The sequence below is a fragment of the Quercus lobata genome, chromosome 8, assembly GCF_001633185.2.
Source record: "Quercus lobata isolate SW786 chromosome 8, ValleyOak3.0 Primary Assembly, whole genome shotgun sequence".
NCBI classification, from domain to species: domain Eukaryota; kingdom Viridiplantae; phylum Streptophyta; class Magnoliopsida; order Fagales; family Fagaceae; genus Quercus; species Quercus lobata.
The window spans coordinates 1,545,546-1,560,995 of NC_044911.1; the positions used below are offsets into that span (position 1 = coordinate 1,545,546).

The following is a 15,450-nucleotide window of genomic DNA, read 5'->3' on the forward strand; positions in this document are numbered from 1 at the left end:
AAGATACTTGTTGCAGCATTCACAAATGGCTTGAAGAAGGGTAAGTTTTTATTCTCCCTATACAAAAACGACCCAAAAACCATGTCGAAGTACTTTATCGTGCCACAAAGTATATGAACGCTGAAGACGCACTCTTAGCCTGAGAAGAGAGGCCTAGGAAAAGAGAAAGGCAAGAAGAAACTCGGTAGGATTAAGGCCGAAAGAAGACAAAAACAGGAGACCGAAGGGACGAGAGGCGCCCTAAGCCCCTAGGGGGAAGATTCATGAACTTCACTCCATTGACAGTCCCGATAGATCAAGTCCTTATGCAGATCAAGGACGAAGAGCCTCTGACATTCCCCGGAAAACTAAAAAGTGATCCCAACAAACGTTCCAGGGATAAGTATTGTTGTTTCCACCGCGACCATGGTCACGATACGGCTGATTGCTATGACCTCAAGCAGCAAATTGAGGCCCTTATCAGACAAGGAAAACTGCAGAGATTTGTTAGCAAGGAGAAGGTGGATCCTCCAGCACAAAACCAACACCCTCGACGGGATAACGAGCGACCAAGGCCCCCAATAGGGGACATAAGGATGATCGTAGGAGGAACAACTGTCGCCGGGTCATCTAAGAAGGCCCGCAAGACCTACCTTCGGATGGTACAAAATGTTCAGTTGACGGGAGTCGTGCCGAAGATAGCACGAAGAGAAGGCCCCATAATCGGGTTCTCAGAAGAAGACGCACGACGCCTTCACCATCCATATGACGATGCGATAGTCATCAGCTTACGGGTAGAAGAATACAACATGCACCGAGTGCTGGTCGACAACAGCAGTTCAGCAGATATTTTATACTAGCCAGCATTCCAGCAGATGAGAATCGATAGGGAGCAGTTGGTTCCAACAAATGCCCCGCTCGTTGGCTTCGAAGGAAGCTGGGTGTTACCCCTGGGTGCGGTCACATTGTCCGTAATAGTAGGCGATTACCCTCAACAGATAATCAGGGACGTGACGTTCTTGGTGGTTGACTGCTCGTCTGCCGGCAATGCTATCATTGGACGACCTACGCTTAATTCGTGGAAGGCGGTAACTTCCACCTACCACCTGATGATTAAGTTCCCAACCGACTACGGAGTAGGAGAGTTACGCGGAAGTCAGATGGCTGCGCGCGAATGCTACGTGGCCATGATGGAAATGGAAGATCAGGTTCAGGCTTTAAGCATAGAAGAGCACCGGACAGTAACGGAGCCAGTAGAAAAGTTAGAAGAGATACCACTTGACAGTTCCGATCCTGGCCGAACGACCAAAATTGGAACACTCGCTCACCCCGCTATCCGTCAAGAACTCATTACCTTCCTCAGAGGCAATCGAGATGTATTTGCCTGGGGTCATGAAGATATGCCGGGGATAGATCCTTCAGTTATGGTACACCGATTGAACGTATCGCCTGCCTTTCCGCCTATCCGACAAAAGAAGAGGGTGTTCGCCCCCGAGGGAGACCGAGCCATAGCAGAAGAAGTTCGAAAGCTACAGGAAGCCAACTTCATCAGGGAAGTGTACTATCTCGGCTGGTTAGCAAATGTGGTAATGGTCAAAAAAGCGAGCGGGAAATGGCAGATGTGTGTGGACTTCACCGACCTTAACAAGGCCTGCCCCAAAGCTACCCCCTCCCCAGAGTTGATGTACTTGTAGACTCAATGGCCCGACATCAGTTGTTGAGTTTCATGGACGCTTTCTCAGGGTACAACCAAATCAGAATGTGCGAAGCTGATCAGGAAAAGACATCGTTTGTCACTAGTCAAGGCCTCTTCTGTTACAAAGTGATGCCCTTCGGCCTGAAGAACGCAGGAGCAACATACCAAAGACTAATGAACAAAATGTTCGCACGACAAATTGGGAGGAATGTCCAGGTTTACGTGGACGACATGCTAGTAAAAAGCCGGAGGGAGGAAGACCATCTGGCAGATCTCAAAGAAACATTCGACACACTTCGCTCCTTCAACATGAAGCTCAATCCAGAAAAATGTGCCTTTGGAGTTACGACAGGAAAGTTTTTGGGATTCATGGTGTCCCAAAGGGGAATTGAGGCAAACCCAGACAAGATCCGGGTGATCATGGAGATGACACCACTGAGGAATGTGAAGGAGGTGCAAAGCCTTAACGGAAAAATAGCGGCACTAAATAGATTCGTATCAAGGGCAACGGATAAGTGTTTACCCTTCTTCCAAACGCTGAAGAAATATTTTGAGTGGACTACCGAGTGCCAGCAAGCATTCGAAGAATTGAAAGCTTACCTCTCCTCCCCACCACTGCTGAGCCCGTCACAGCCAGGAGAGGAGCTTTTCTCTATTTAGCCGTCTCCCCTGCAGCTGTGAGTGCTGCCTTAGTCAGAGAAGAAGAAAAAGTATAAAGGCCCGTGTACTATGCAAGCTGAGCACTTTGTAGTGCTGAAGAAAGATATCCACCTATGGAAAAACTCGCCTTTGCGTTAGTTACGGCAGCCTGCAAGCTCAAACCGTATTTTCAGGCCCATACGGTAAACGTTCTGACCAATAAGCCGTTACGACGGGCAATGAGCAATCCCGAAGCTACAGGTCGATTGGCGTTGTGGGCTATAGAACTGAGCAAGTTTGATATTCAGTACTGCCCGCGAACCGCCATCAAGGGACAGGTCATAGCAGACTTCATAGCTGAATTCACCCATGATGAAGACAAGGGGGCAGAAGAGTCCCCTCATTGGAGCATATATACGGACAGATCGTCCAACAAACAAGCCAGAGGGGCCGGCATTGTGCTAATATCGCCCGAAGGAGACGCCATTGAATGTATGGTTTGCCTCGACTTCCCTGCTACCAACAATGAATCGGAGTATGAAGCGCTGATAGCAGGGCTCGACCTCGCCAAAGCAGCAGGAGCCGCAAAAGTGGTCATCTACTGTGACTCTCAGGTCATCACTAACCAAATAAATGGAGACTACGAGTGCAAGGGCGAAAGAATGAAGAAATACCTTGATGAAGTAAAGGCAAGAATGGATGACCTGGAAGCTAAAGTCGTCCAAATTCCTAGAGGAGAAAACGAACAAGCCGACCGCCTAGCAAAGGTCGCTTCAGCAGAACAAATGGTCATCCCGGGTAATGTACTTTCTTTCGTTCAGCTTTCTTCGCTAATAGGCCCCAGCAACGTGCAGGAAATATGCTCCGAAAATAACTGGACCACGCCGATAGTCTCGTATTTAAAAGAAGGGGTCTTACCAAACGAGAGGGAGGCCGCAAGGAAACTTAAGGTCCGGGCGGCGAGGTTCGTCATGATAAAAGACGTCCTGTATAAAAGAGGCTTCTCTCGACCATATTTGAGATGCTTGGGTACGGAAGAGGCAGATTACGTCATGAGAGAGGTACATGAAGGAATTTGCGGAAACCACTCAGGGTCCAGATCATTGGTACACAAGCTTTTACGAGCAGGGTACTATTGGCCCACCATGCAAAAGGACGCCGAAGACTATGTCAGGACCTGTGACAAATGTCAAAAGTTCAGCAATATCGTTAGACAACCAGCCGAAGAGCTGACCCCAATGACAGCCCCATGGCCATTCACGCAATGGAGGTTAGACATTATGGGACCCTTCCCTACAGCAGTACGACAGCTGAAGTTCCTGGTGGTAGGCATTGACTACTTCACAAAGTGGGTGGAAGCTGAAGCATTGGCTACAATAACAGAGAAGAACGTACGAAGCTTTGTTTGGAGATGCATCATATGCAAGTTTGGCATTCCTAGAGTCTTTGTCTCGGACAACAGAAGGCAATTCGACAACGACCACTTTCGGGATTTCTGTTCACAGCTAGGAATAAAGAACCACTACTCCTCTCCCGCCCACCCTCAAGCTAATGGCGAGGTCGAAGTAACGAACCGATCCTTGCTCAAGATTATCAAGACTCGGCTCGAGAGGGCAAAGGGTATATGGCCCGATGAATTGCCGAGCATATTATGGGCATACAGGACGACGGCAAGGACACCTACGGGAGAGACACCATTCCGACTGACGTACGGAAGCGAAGCGGTCATCCCAGCAGAAGTTGGGCTCACAAGCTACAGGATGCACAACCACGATGAGAACAAAAATGATGAAGCTATGCGACTACAGCTCGACCTAGTAGACGAGATCAGAACAGCAGCAGAACAAAGGCTCGCTAGGTACCAGGACCGCATGACCAAACACTACAACTCTCGGGTCCGCCACAGGACTTCCAAGTTGGAGATCTTGTTCTTAGAAAGGTAATGGGCGCCGTAGGGACCCTACCCAAGGGAAACTCGGCCCCAATTGGGAAGGACCTTGCAGAGTTACGTCGTGGCAGAGAAAAGGCACATACCATCTAGAGACGTTGGAAGGAAAGAAACTGCCACACCCGTGGAACACCGAGCACCTATGAAAGTATTACCAGTAAGAGCGGCAGCATGAAGATCAACCCTTTTTTATTTCCAGCAAACTTTAGTCTCACTCCTCAGAATTATCATTTACTTTAGTTTTTGCAACAATACTTTTTTTAGCCCAAAGAGCAGGATTTGGTTTTAATTATTTTTATTTACGAATACATGGCAATAAGAGGAGTTTATTCAAAATTGCTGATGTATCTATTTTTAGAAACCTACGGCTTAGAATCCATAGAATGGGCAACTAAGTTCGCAAAAATGAACAAACCAAATGACCATGTCCATAACACGCGGACTAAAAAGTTGACGGTCCTATAGATGAAGCTATCATCATATAGACGGGGCCCTAAAAACAATGGACCCATCAAGATGACTAGATCAGCAAAGGCTAAGGCCAAAAAGCTGACGGTCCTATAGATGAAGCTATCATCATGTGGACGGGGTCCTAAAACCAACGGACCCACCAAAATGACAAGATCAGCAAAGGCTAAGGCCAAAAAGCTGACGGTCCCATAGATGAAGCTATCATCATGTTGACGGGATCCTAAAACCAACGGACCCACTACGATGATAGGATCAGCAAAAGCTAAGGCTAAAAAGCTGACGGTCCCATAGATGAAGCTATCATCATACGGGCAAGGCCCTCAAACCAAAAGATCTACAAAGATAACAGTCATCAAGGCCAAAGCAAAAAAAAAAAAAAAAAAAATGCTGACGGAACAATTGGACGGTCACCAAGCTGACGGGGCTTGAAAAATAATAAACAAGGCCGAAAATCCAACAGGAAACCCATTAGCTAAGTCGTGTTGACGGAGTCTTCCAATAGTTCGAAGAACTGACGGGCTCCCAAACAGACGGAAATTTTTACCAAAATTTCGTCTAGGGCCATCATCAATAAAGAGATATAAAAGCAACGGAAATAAATGCATACATAACTGTATATAAACAAAAGCCCGAAGAAAACCAAAAGGGCACTTAAACATTGTTTAAAACTACAACTGATTGCCAAATGTCTAAAATACAATGATTGTTTACAAAATAAATACACGGCTAAAATGCAAAACAAAAACTAAGCTACAGGAACGTCAGCAGGGTTGCCATCAGCTTGATGGTCCTCAACATCCACAATCACAGCCGGAGAATCAGAAACAGCAGGGTTAGCAGTAGGCTGAGCTAGGACCACACTATCGTCATGCTCTGGAGTAGGGTTAGGCTAAGGAGAGCCGTCACCATCATCCATGGTGATCCCAGACAAGTCCAACTTCGGGAAGGCCGACGCGACTTGCCGAAGGCAATCTTCAAACCCAGTGCCATAATAATCGGCACACAAGTCGATAAAAGACTACGACGCTTTAAAGTCTCTGATCGCATCAGACCCCACCGTCTGCAACTTCTCGCCCAGATCCGTCACCTCTCCCTGGAGCTTGTCCTTCTGATGGGCGACCTCCGTCAGCTTCTCCTTAACTTCCTGCAGCTCCTGGTTGAGGATACGGACGGCTTCCTTGTATTGAGTTTGTTGATTCAATAGGTTCGTGTTATGTTTACGAACCTGCGTGACGACCCCCTCCTTAGCCACACAACAGTCGCGAAGGGCCTTAACGCGCACCAAGGCCTAAAGGAATATATCCGTCAGTCAAAAAGTATACCAAAACAAAATAAAACTTGTTCAAACAAAAATATAATAAACATACCCTGGTGAGATCGAAGAGGACCGACGCCCCCAAATCCTTCGTCCCCACCTGGTCACAAGGGTCTATGTCCGTCGGTTTTATTAGGGATTCAACCTCCCCGACGACATATTCCTTATGGGTCAGAAGGCGGCAGGGACCCTCACTGACGGGACCAGTGGAAGTCATCACCCCCTTGCCAGCGCTATGGCTAGGCTTCGGAGGGGACTTTTCCTTCAGTGGTTCGTCTCCAGGAAAGACGGCAGCCTTTTTTGAGGGACGACTGTCACTCCCGTCTGGCTTCCTCTTCGTCACCTTCGCGACGGCCTTGGGGGTTGACGAGGCCTCCCCCCTCTGCCTCTTTTGCATTCCTCTCCTTCTTCTGACGAGCTGCAGCAGCCCTTATCCTTTGCTTTGCGGATTCCATTTCTACAACACAAAAAAGACTGTTAGGGCAAGTGACGGAGGAATGAAACTGACGGGGAAATTAAAAGTCTACTCACGTCGGCATGCAAACTCTTCCAACCTTCGAGCTTCCGCTAACAGATCTGGACCCCCACAGTATAAGTGAAGGGTGTCAAGGGTGATCAAATCCCTGCACTTACGATCTTCCAAAGGGATTTCCAGAATCCGTTGGATGAACTCCTCTTGCTCGTCAGTTATGTGCGGACGGGTATAAGCTGAAAGAAATAAAAAGCAAATGTTAGTAGCGTCGCTTCAAAAAACACGAGGAACATAGGTGACGGGATCAACCTGAGTCCCTGACAAAGGCCCAGGTATTGTCAAAATAGCCGCGGGGCATCATCGCCCACTCCTCCTGATGGCAAACCCAATCCGTCCCTTCAACAAAAAAATACCTACTCTTCCAGTTTTTATTTGAATCAGGCATGTCTGACACTAGCAGTAACCCTTTCTCCCGAGCATTAAAATGATATGTCCCCTTAGACGAGGCAATATAATGGGGCCTATAACAATAAAAAAAATTCTCCTAGCGTGAGCTGACGGTGTCCTCCACTTAGACTACCCCATCGGATTTTAGCTCCTATGAAAGTCTTCCAGGCGTTTGGGGCAATTTGGGTGACGGATATTCCCAGGAAGTCAGCAAGTTAACGGTGGAGAGCCGTCAACAGTAATCTCAGGCCCGCAGCAAACATGGCATCATACATGCCAACGTCAGCTGTCCTCCCGGAGTAACACCTCTCATCCTCTCTAGGGAGACGGATGGGGATGTGGTCTGGGATTTGGTAATGAACTCGTAACTCCCTAAAAACTTTATCACTCATTCCAGGCAAAAATTTGTTGACGGCCCAATCCTCAGGAAGAATGAAGGGACGGTTATCTCCGGGACCCTCCGAGGTTCCTTCACTGGATCTCTCATCCCCATCACTATCCTCTCCGTCAACATCCATTTCATCCCCGTCGTTTCCATCCCCTCTTCCCTCATCCTCATCTCCCTCAGCAAAACTCTCATCGCCGTCAGGAGATTGGGCTGACGTCTCCCTCTCTGACGGAAGGGAGAAGCTCATTTCCAGAACCAAAGGTTTCGTCGTAGCCCGCTCCTTCACGGACTAACGACTCCTCACAAGACGCATCACTTGACATCTGACTACCTACAAGTGACGGATTCAATCTAAGTACCTAGGCTGATGTCCTCACTAATGAGGCAAAAATAAAAAAGAAGAAAGAAGAGAGGAGGTGAAAACTTACCGGTATGGTGGCCTTCTGGATGGCTCTAAAGACAGCGACGGATAAGCTGACGGAAGTGAAGCTGGCGAAAGGTGGGCGACGGTCTCTCTCTCCAAAAGATCAGCAGGGTTGAAATAGTGGAAAGTGAGGGGAGGTGCTGCTTATATATGGAAAAAAAAGGGCGCGGAAGACGAAGCGACGTCTCGTCAGAAGCAGAGCCAATAGAAACGAGCCACTTGTCCAAAGCATTAAATACACGAATCCACGCGAACAAATATCCCTGCCTCTTTAGAAAGCAAACTCCAAAACCTGTCAGTATAGTGTCTGACGGAGGTATGGAGTAGGGGGCAAGTGATGAGGATAAAATAAGTGGACAAGGGTGACGGGACGTGCTTTGGACAAGGGCGACGAGATGTGTTTTGTCGTTAGCGTTTCTGAAAGGCTGACGGGGACCTGGAATGAAGGAACTCCACATGTAGAGTATCATAAAGCTGGACATCCTGAAGTTGACGGTTCTTTGTCTGACAGAACGACATAGACTGACGGCGTCAGTCTATGAATACGTGATCACCACGTTTGCGTGTATAAGTAAATAACTTGCTCCCCACGCTTCATGAAATCTAAGGACTCCTATATGGAAAAAATCCCGCAAAATACGCCCAAGGGGACTCCTATAAGGAAAAGACTTCTACTCCAAGGAAAAGGGGGCAAGCCATACTACTATAAAAACCATGCTCCCTCACAAACCAAGGTACGCATAATTGACCCTCTCTAGCACTCTAGAGCAGTGAGAATAATTCTGACTTGACCTTCGGAGGGTATTTGGCCGATACCACACCGGTACTCTCTGCTAGGTCCTTTCTTTTCATTGTGCAGGTGCCGTTTGTAGTACGCGAGGACTGTGCGGCTTATTGGTGGTATTTTCGGCATCATCAGGCTATATATTTCAAGACAAAGTTTCAATCCTTTTTGCTTCTGCCACCACCTTAATTATATGCTAACCTTATTGTGTGTCATCCTTATTGTGAGCCAAGTTTTTGCATGATATGTGGTGCATTTGTTCTTAGTTTCCTCTAAGATTTCAATAATTTTTCTTGTAAAAATTATTATTTTTAATGTTTTATTTTATAAATAAGATAGAAAGACAATAAGAGCCAGTAAAAAAATTGTTATTTTTAATTTTCTATTTTATAAACAAGATAGAAAGATAATAAGAGCGGAAATAGTGATTTGAATCATACTAAACTTGTTCACAAATTTAAAAATTGCATCATATATCTAGGTACATTTCACGCCTATTCAAGAATGCAAATATCGTTTTGATTAAATAAAAACATGAATATCTTCTTCTTTTTTCAGACAAAACTTATGTATAGTACCTTAAGTGTTGTTCCATAGGTTCCTTTTTAAGATTCTGCCATGTGACTACTTAACTAAAAAATATACTTCCATTCCATGAAAAAAAAAAAAAAAAAAAAACCATATGACAGAATTTTAAGAGAGAACCTCACCTAAATACTCTACCTAAATCTTACCCCTTTTTTTACATTCTTGATTGCGTGTCATTATTTTTTTATTTTTTATTTTTTTTGTTGGACTTTGTTTCAACAGTTGCAAAAAAAATTATATTTGAGTAAGAATAAGATATTTTTAATCAATCTTTTCTCTTATTATCTTAGAAAAATGAAACAAAAAAAAAATACTTACATAATTAATGCATCAATTAAAATGATTAATGCACCAATAATTTTTTTAATCACATAGAATAAATACTAAAATGTTGGCTTTATATATATATATATATATATATATATATATATATTTCAAAGCAACTAAAATGAGGAAGAATGCCATATTCTAAAATTATTATTATTATTATTATTATTAATCCAAATAAAAATAGTTTCCTGTATAAACTTTATTAAAATAATCATATGAATTCCTTTAATATAAATAATTAATTTATAATTTTCGATAATAAATATATGTAGTTATTTTATTGACTAATTCAATAAACTAATAATTTAGTATAAATAAAAACTTTATTGAGGTCGGAGCCTTAAATAAAGAAAATATTAAAAATTACACCACATAACATAATCTCATATTTCTCCTTTACTCCCATATAAAAAACATATTGATTGATTTTGCTTCCTGTGACGGATAGACTGTATCAATTAGCTAGGTCCATCTTCCACCATCTTGTATCATCATCAATACGTGCACTCACTTCACATCATCTTCTAGGATTTTTGAAAATCTTGATTATGACCTCAGTGTTTAAAGTGCTCTTACACCAATTGAAAAACCTAGATTTAGACCCCAAAAAACAATGTAGCGGATTAATTGAACACAAGTATTGCTTTATTCCAAACTAATATTACGAACAGTTATTTCAATCACAATTATCAACATAGTAGAAGGCATATAAATTTGGTAATGAATTTGAATACCAATGAAGAATATCTTCAAAGGAAAAATCACTCCAAAGATCCAACTCTATAGAAGGTTCATTATAGAAGAAACAATTACAATAGCCTACTTACAAAACCTTTGAAACTAGACTCTTTATTTAACCTTAACAAACTCCTCACTTACCTTCCCACTACAGTAACCTCAAAAATTTGGAATTCATCTGTTAGGGTCATATTTTTATATAGTTGGTATATTCTTTGACAAAATGTAATCTATATATATATATATATATATATATATATAAAACTGAAACCTCTGCTGGCACCACAATTTTCTACGTCAGTACAATATTTAAAAAATAAAAATAAAAACATTATAACTCCTCAAAACCCTAGCAACCTTACCCCTCTCTCAAGTTAAGAAATATAAAGCCACGATTTCTGCAAACTCTCTCTCTCCAAACGTAAATATCAAATTCAACCCCTTTAATTTCTCTTTATATTTTTGAGACTTCTATAGAGTTATAGTGAGTTATGTTGATTTTGTTTTTTGTGTGTGTGTGTGTATACTCCGGTATTCAAAGAGAAGTTTGTGTTTTCATTAATTGAAGGCTTTAGAGAGATAAGTGTTGCAATTTGGAATAGCAATACAGAAGATGATTTCATTGGTAGCAGAAAGTAATTACTTTGTCTCATATTTTTGTTTGTTGAATTGATTTTGTGTGCTTTTTAGACCCTTTTGGATCAATTTTGTTAATTGGTTTTTTTTTTTTTTTTTTTGATAGGGTCCAATTGGGGAAGGTTCTTTCAAAGGGTTACGACGACCGCACTTGATGTCTGTATACTAATAATGGGGGGTAAGTGCTATAAATTACTAATCCTTTTAAGTGTATAATCTGTTTCTAAAATTTAAGTGGATGGAGGGGTTTAAATTTGCTCAAATTAATAGAATCTTCACATGTTCTTGTAGTGGAAAGGCTTTGATAGTTTTATTGAGTTAATTCAAAGTCCTGATATATTAATAAGTTTGGATTATATAGGAACACAATCAAATTAAATTCGTTGCTACCCGTAGAATACTATGTGAAGAAGTTGTTACAATGCTCAAATTTTAACTTAATTTTTGCTCACCATTGAATACTCATATAATCAATTTCCAATTCAGTGTTCAAGAATTAAACCAAAATTCTAACTGCGCTATCATAAAATATTATTATTAGTATGAATTTTATGGAGTTGTAGTGTTCAGGAATTAATCCAAAATTCTTTTAAATTATCTATAATATTTTGTCCTCCAAAAATTTTCTCTCTTTAATTTTAATATATTGTGTTTCTTAAGCTATAGAGAGATTTTCTTCTTTATTTTAAATTTTATGGGATGTAAAGAGATCTTTGATTTCGTGAAATAATTTATACTCTCTCCTTCTTTGATTTGATTTACTTACTATCTTTGGCACTTGCCATCGGCAATTACTCAGGGCCACTCTTATGGACTATATCAACTTATTCTCCAGTCACCATCTTTGATAAATGAGAAATCAAATTAAGGTTATAGTTTTTCTATTTGGTTGCTAGGGTTATTGTTCATGAGATTGCTATTTTCTATTTAAAAATTGCACCTGTAGATCAATATTTATATTTCTTAACTTGGCATTTTGCACCTATGGCTAAAATTTGTGTGGATCTTTGGAAGTTCAAAAATCTTTTCTCCATTCACCATGGTTTTTCATTGAGTAATTTCTTTCTCTCTTACTCCTCTTGACGAGTTTTTTTTTTTACTAGAAGAAAACTTTTTTGCTTTGAAGGTCATGCAGCACCTGTCTCATTTTATTTGTCCTCACCACAAGGAAAACATCTAGGTAGAGGCAAATAATCTATTTTAAAGTTTGAATGGAAATTACCAAGTACAAGAGGTAAATCTTTAAGGGATGAGCTTAATTGTTTCTTATTTTCAATAATAAATCATTTTATTGCAATACCGGTAATTGTTTGAGAAATCCAATATGTTCATATCTCTATAGAATAGAGAATAGTAGAAGCCAATTTTATTACTACTTAAATTGAGTTGACTTAATTCCGTACAATTACAAAGTATAGCATGAAAGATAATGGAATTAATTGTTGTAATTTTTATTTTCTTTCCATGTTTTGAATTTCCTCTATATTATTATTACAACTGAGCAAAGATTGAGAAAGTGACATTACTACTCTAATTTGAAGTTTAATGCGTCCTTCTCAAGTCATGGTCTTTATTTATATATTTGCAGTTTAAACTTCTAACCGTTGATGAGAAATTAAGGCTCAGTTGCACAATATATGTAAATTCTTCAAAAGACTACTTTAAATAGTAAGTCAATGTGTCTCTTACATTTGGGTATTGGTTAGAATTGTTTTCAAATGATTGTACCAATAAAAGTGAATGTGTATAAATTTTGTTTAACTATCCCGTGCATCGCATGGGTTAGCGACTAGTTTACTTGTATTTGGGTAGTTCTAAGTAAATTCAAGAATATCATAAAGGATATTGAAAAGACTTTACAAGTGATACTATTGAAGACATGAAGATTACTTAAGAAACTACTCAAGAAAAGCTGGACTTGCAGGTCCCAATACCTATCTCGACACATTCGATCTATCGAGATTTAATGAACCTCAATACCATGTTTAATACATCTTGATCTATCTAGTTGACAGATTTCAAAATATAGCCTAAAACGTTTGAATTCTAATTGGCTATTTTTTTTTAATGGGTTTGTCTAAACCTAAAATATGATGTGGGTTTGTGTAAACCTAATAGAAATAGGAGAACTCATTTAAAAGGTCCATTAAGCTCCTATTTAAATAAGGTGATAGAGAAAGAAAACACAAACCCTAATGCTTCATAAGGTTTTCTTATTGAAACCTAGCCTCCATCTTTTGAACCTGTGAGTTCAGAAAACAGAAGAAAGAGATCTTGCTAAGACTCTTGTGCGTCTTTGGGTTTTGTACCAATCAAAGTCTTTGGCACCAACAAACGAAGATCTTATTGGTATTTTTATGTGAAGTTGTTGCCAATCAACTACAACAATCAAAAGTGTTGTTGTGGAGTTAGTCACGTACTGGGATTCATGCAAGACTGTTAGATACGAATTGGAGATCTATGCAAAGGGAAGAAGTCTCTACAAAATCAGGATCAATTGAGGATTGGCATAAGGATTCGACTGTAAGTAGGTACTTTGGGATAGATCAAGTTAGAGTAAGATTCCTCGTACTTGTAACCTCTTGATTTTGATTAGTGATTCTAGGGAGTGATAACCTGAAAATCACCCGGTGAGGGTTTTGCCTTAAGAAGGTTTTCCCCATTAATCACTCTAGATTATTTGGTGATGTTCATGCCTCCATAATATTGGCATGTAATTTGACATAATTAATCAATTTTTGGTAATTAAATTAATGAACAAGGGTTAATCTATAATGCAACATCTTCTACATAAAATTTCTCCATAATCAAACCCCATCCACAACAAGTCAACAACCTGAAAGTCACTAAGAAGTTTTGGTTTTTGTGGTTTAGATGAACAACACTTACATATACAATATTTTAACCTCACAATTAATAGGGATGGCAATTTTGCCTCACCTCACTTGACCTGCTCCTCCCTGCTTCACTCCACATAGGTTTTTCTCATCCCGCAAAGGTGGTGGGGCAAGGATGAGGCAAGATTTTAGACCCGCACCACAGGCGGGGCGAGGACGGGTTTAGACTTTTTAGACCCACCTACCCCACCCCACTCCACCCGCCCTGCGTTGATAAGGGTTAAATTATAAATTTTTCATATTCTAAAACTCTATTATTTAAACAAACATATTATCAGCTTATTTTATTCTACCCAACATAGTTTTCGATCTCTTTTTTCTCTCTAGCAAAGTTAGAAATAAGTTACCATTGAATTATCATTGTAACCTTGGAGAACACTTCCTTCTTGGATTTGCTTTTTTTTTTTTTTAGAGAGAGCTTCAACCTATGGCGTTCGCTCCTGATGATAGCTCTTTATCATCAGACCAAGACACCAATCGGTTTTTAGTGTAGGCGGGAACTAAACTCCAGATCTTTTATACAACTATCAAAGACTTTACCAGTTGAGTTAACTAGAACCCACCTTTTATTTGCTTATTAGTGAAGGTAGTGCCAAATAATTTTCATGCTTTTCAACAATAGGTTCCAAATATGCTCTTATATCTCACTGTACGTTTCCACTGAAGAAAATGTTGGATTTCTCACTGTTTAATGTTGCCTCATATGTTTATAAAATGCTTTGAATATCTTTGTACTTCTCTACCTTTGCATTACATAACACTAGAATAGAATGTTGTCGTTAAAAATAAGAAAGTGTGCAACTCTTCTGGTCTTTTTTGGTTATTGCTACACCATGACTATGGATTTTTTTTCATTCTCTCTACACCCAATAGATGTGATAATCTCCTATCCAAAAAAAGATGTGATAATCCTTCTACAGGTAAACGACGAAAAGGGATATGTTATATGTATATCTACACCCCAATAGAAGAAGGAATATTAAATAGCATTGGTCAAATACTAAATAGCATCGATTCTTTTTTTTTTTTTTCTTCTTTTTTTGAGAAACAAACACACACAAGGGAGAAGGGAAAGGAATTCTAACACAAAGGCACACCACAACTCCACTCAAAAGTCATGATAACTTTTAAGGGAGGATGAGGCAAGTTATACTACAAATAGCATTGATTCAAAAAAAAAAAAAAAATTTAAATAGCATGTACTATTCAAAGTCTATTTTTTTGAGAAATTACTGTTCTAAATTCTAGACGACCAAAAAGGAATAAAATGATTTCTTTGGCTACTACTATTATTTATATTATATTCTATTATAGAGGTTAGCTTTTATTGTTCTTATTATATATTATATATTTTCGGTTCGCGCGTCTTCCATTATCGCAGTAGTTAACATGTAATTATTTACCAATGTTTGATTTCATGTCAAGTTTAATTTCAATTTCATAGTAGATGCCTCGGACCCATATTGTGAGTAGGAGGTGCCTCATCTGTTTTCAAGTGATTGTATTTCTGAGCATTGCGAATATATGTAACTTTTGCTAAGCCATCTTGTGAATTGCATAAGTTTTCCTCCAAACATAATCACGTTATGTGACAATTTATGTGTAAACTGTTAAACATCTTAAAAATAAATGGTAAGTTGCTCATGTAATGACATGTGTTCATATTTAGAGTTATAATATTTTTCATATAAAACAATA

The 15,450-nt window shown here is 40.1% G+C and overlaps 1 protein-coding gene across 1 annotated transcript; it reads left to right on the plus strand.

Moving 5' to 3' along the window:
* Window positions 1-854: 854 nt before the first annotated feature.
* Window positions 855-1,673, plus strand: LOC115955451. Its single transcript, XM_031073572.1, has 2 exons — window positions 855-1,067; window positions 1,194-1,673. The coding sequence occupies exons 1-2, from the start codon at window positions 855-857 to the stop codon at window positions 1,671-1,673; spliced, it is 693 nt and encodes a 230-aa protein (XP_030929432.1).
* Window positions 1,674-15,450: the final 13,777 nt, after the last annotated feature.

What these genes read in the sequence shown, in the direction of transcription:
- LOC115955451 (XM_031073572.1), top strand. Translation starts at nt 855, where the DNA reads ATGAGAATCGATAGGGAGCAGTTGGTTCCAACAAATGCCCCGCTCGTT. An exon ending in CGCTTAATTCGTGGAAGGCG is followed by an intron (nt 1,068 to 1,193) that starts GTAACTTCCACC and finishes GATCAGGTTCAG; the next exon opens with GCTTTAAGCATAGAAGAGCA.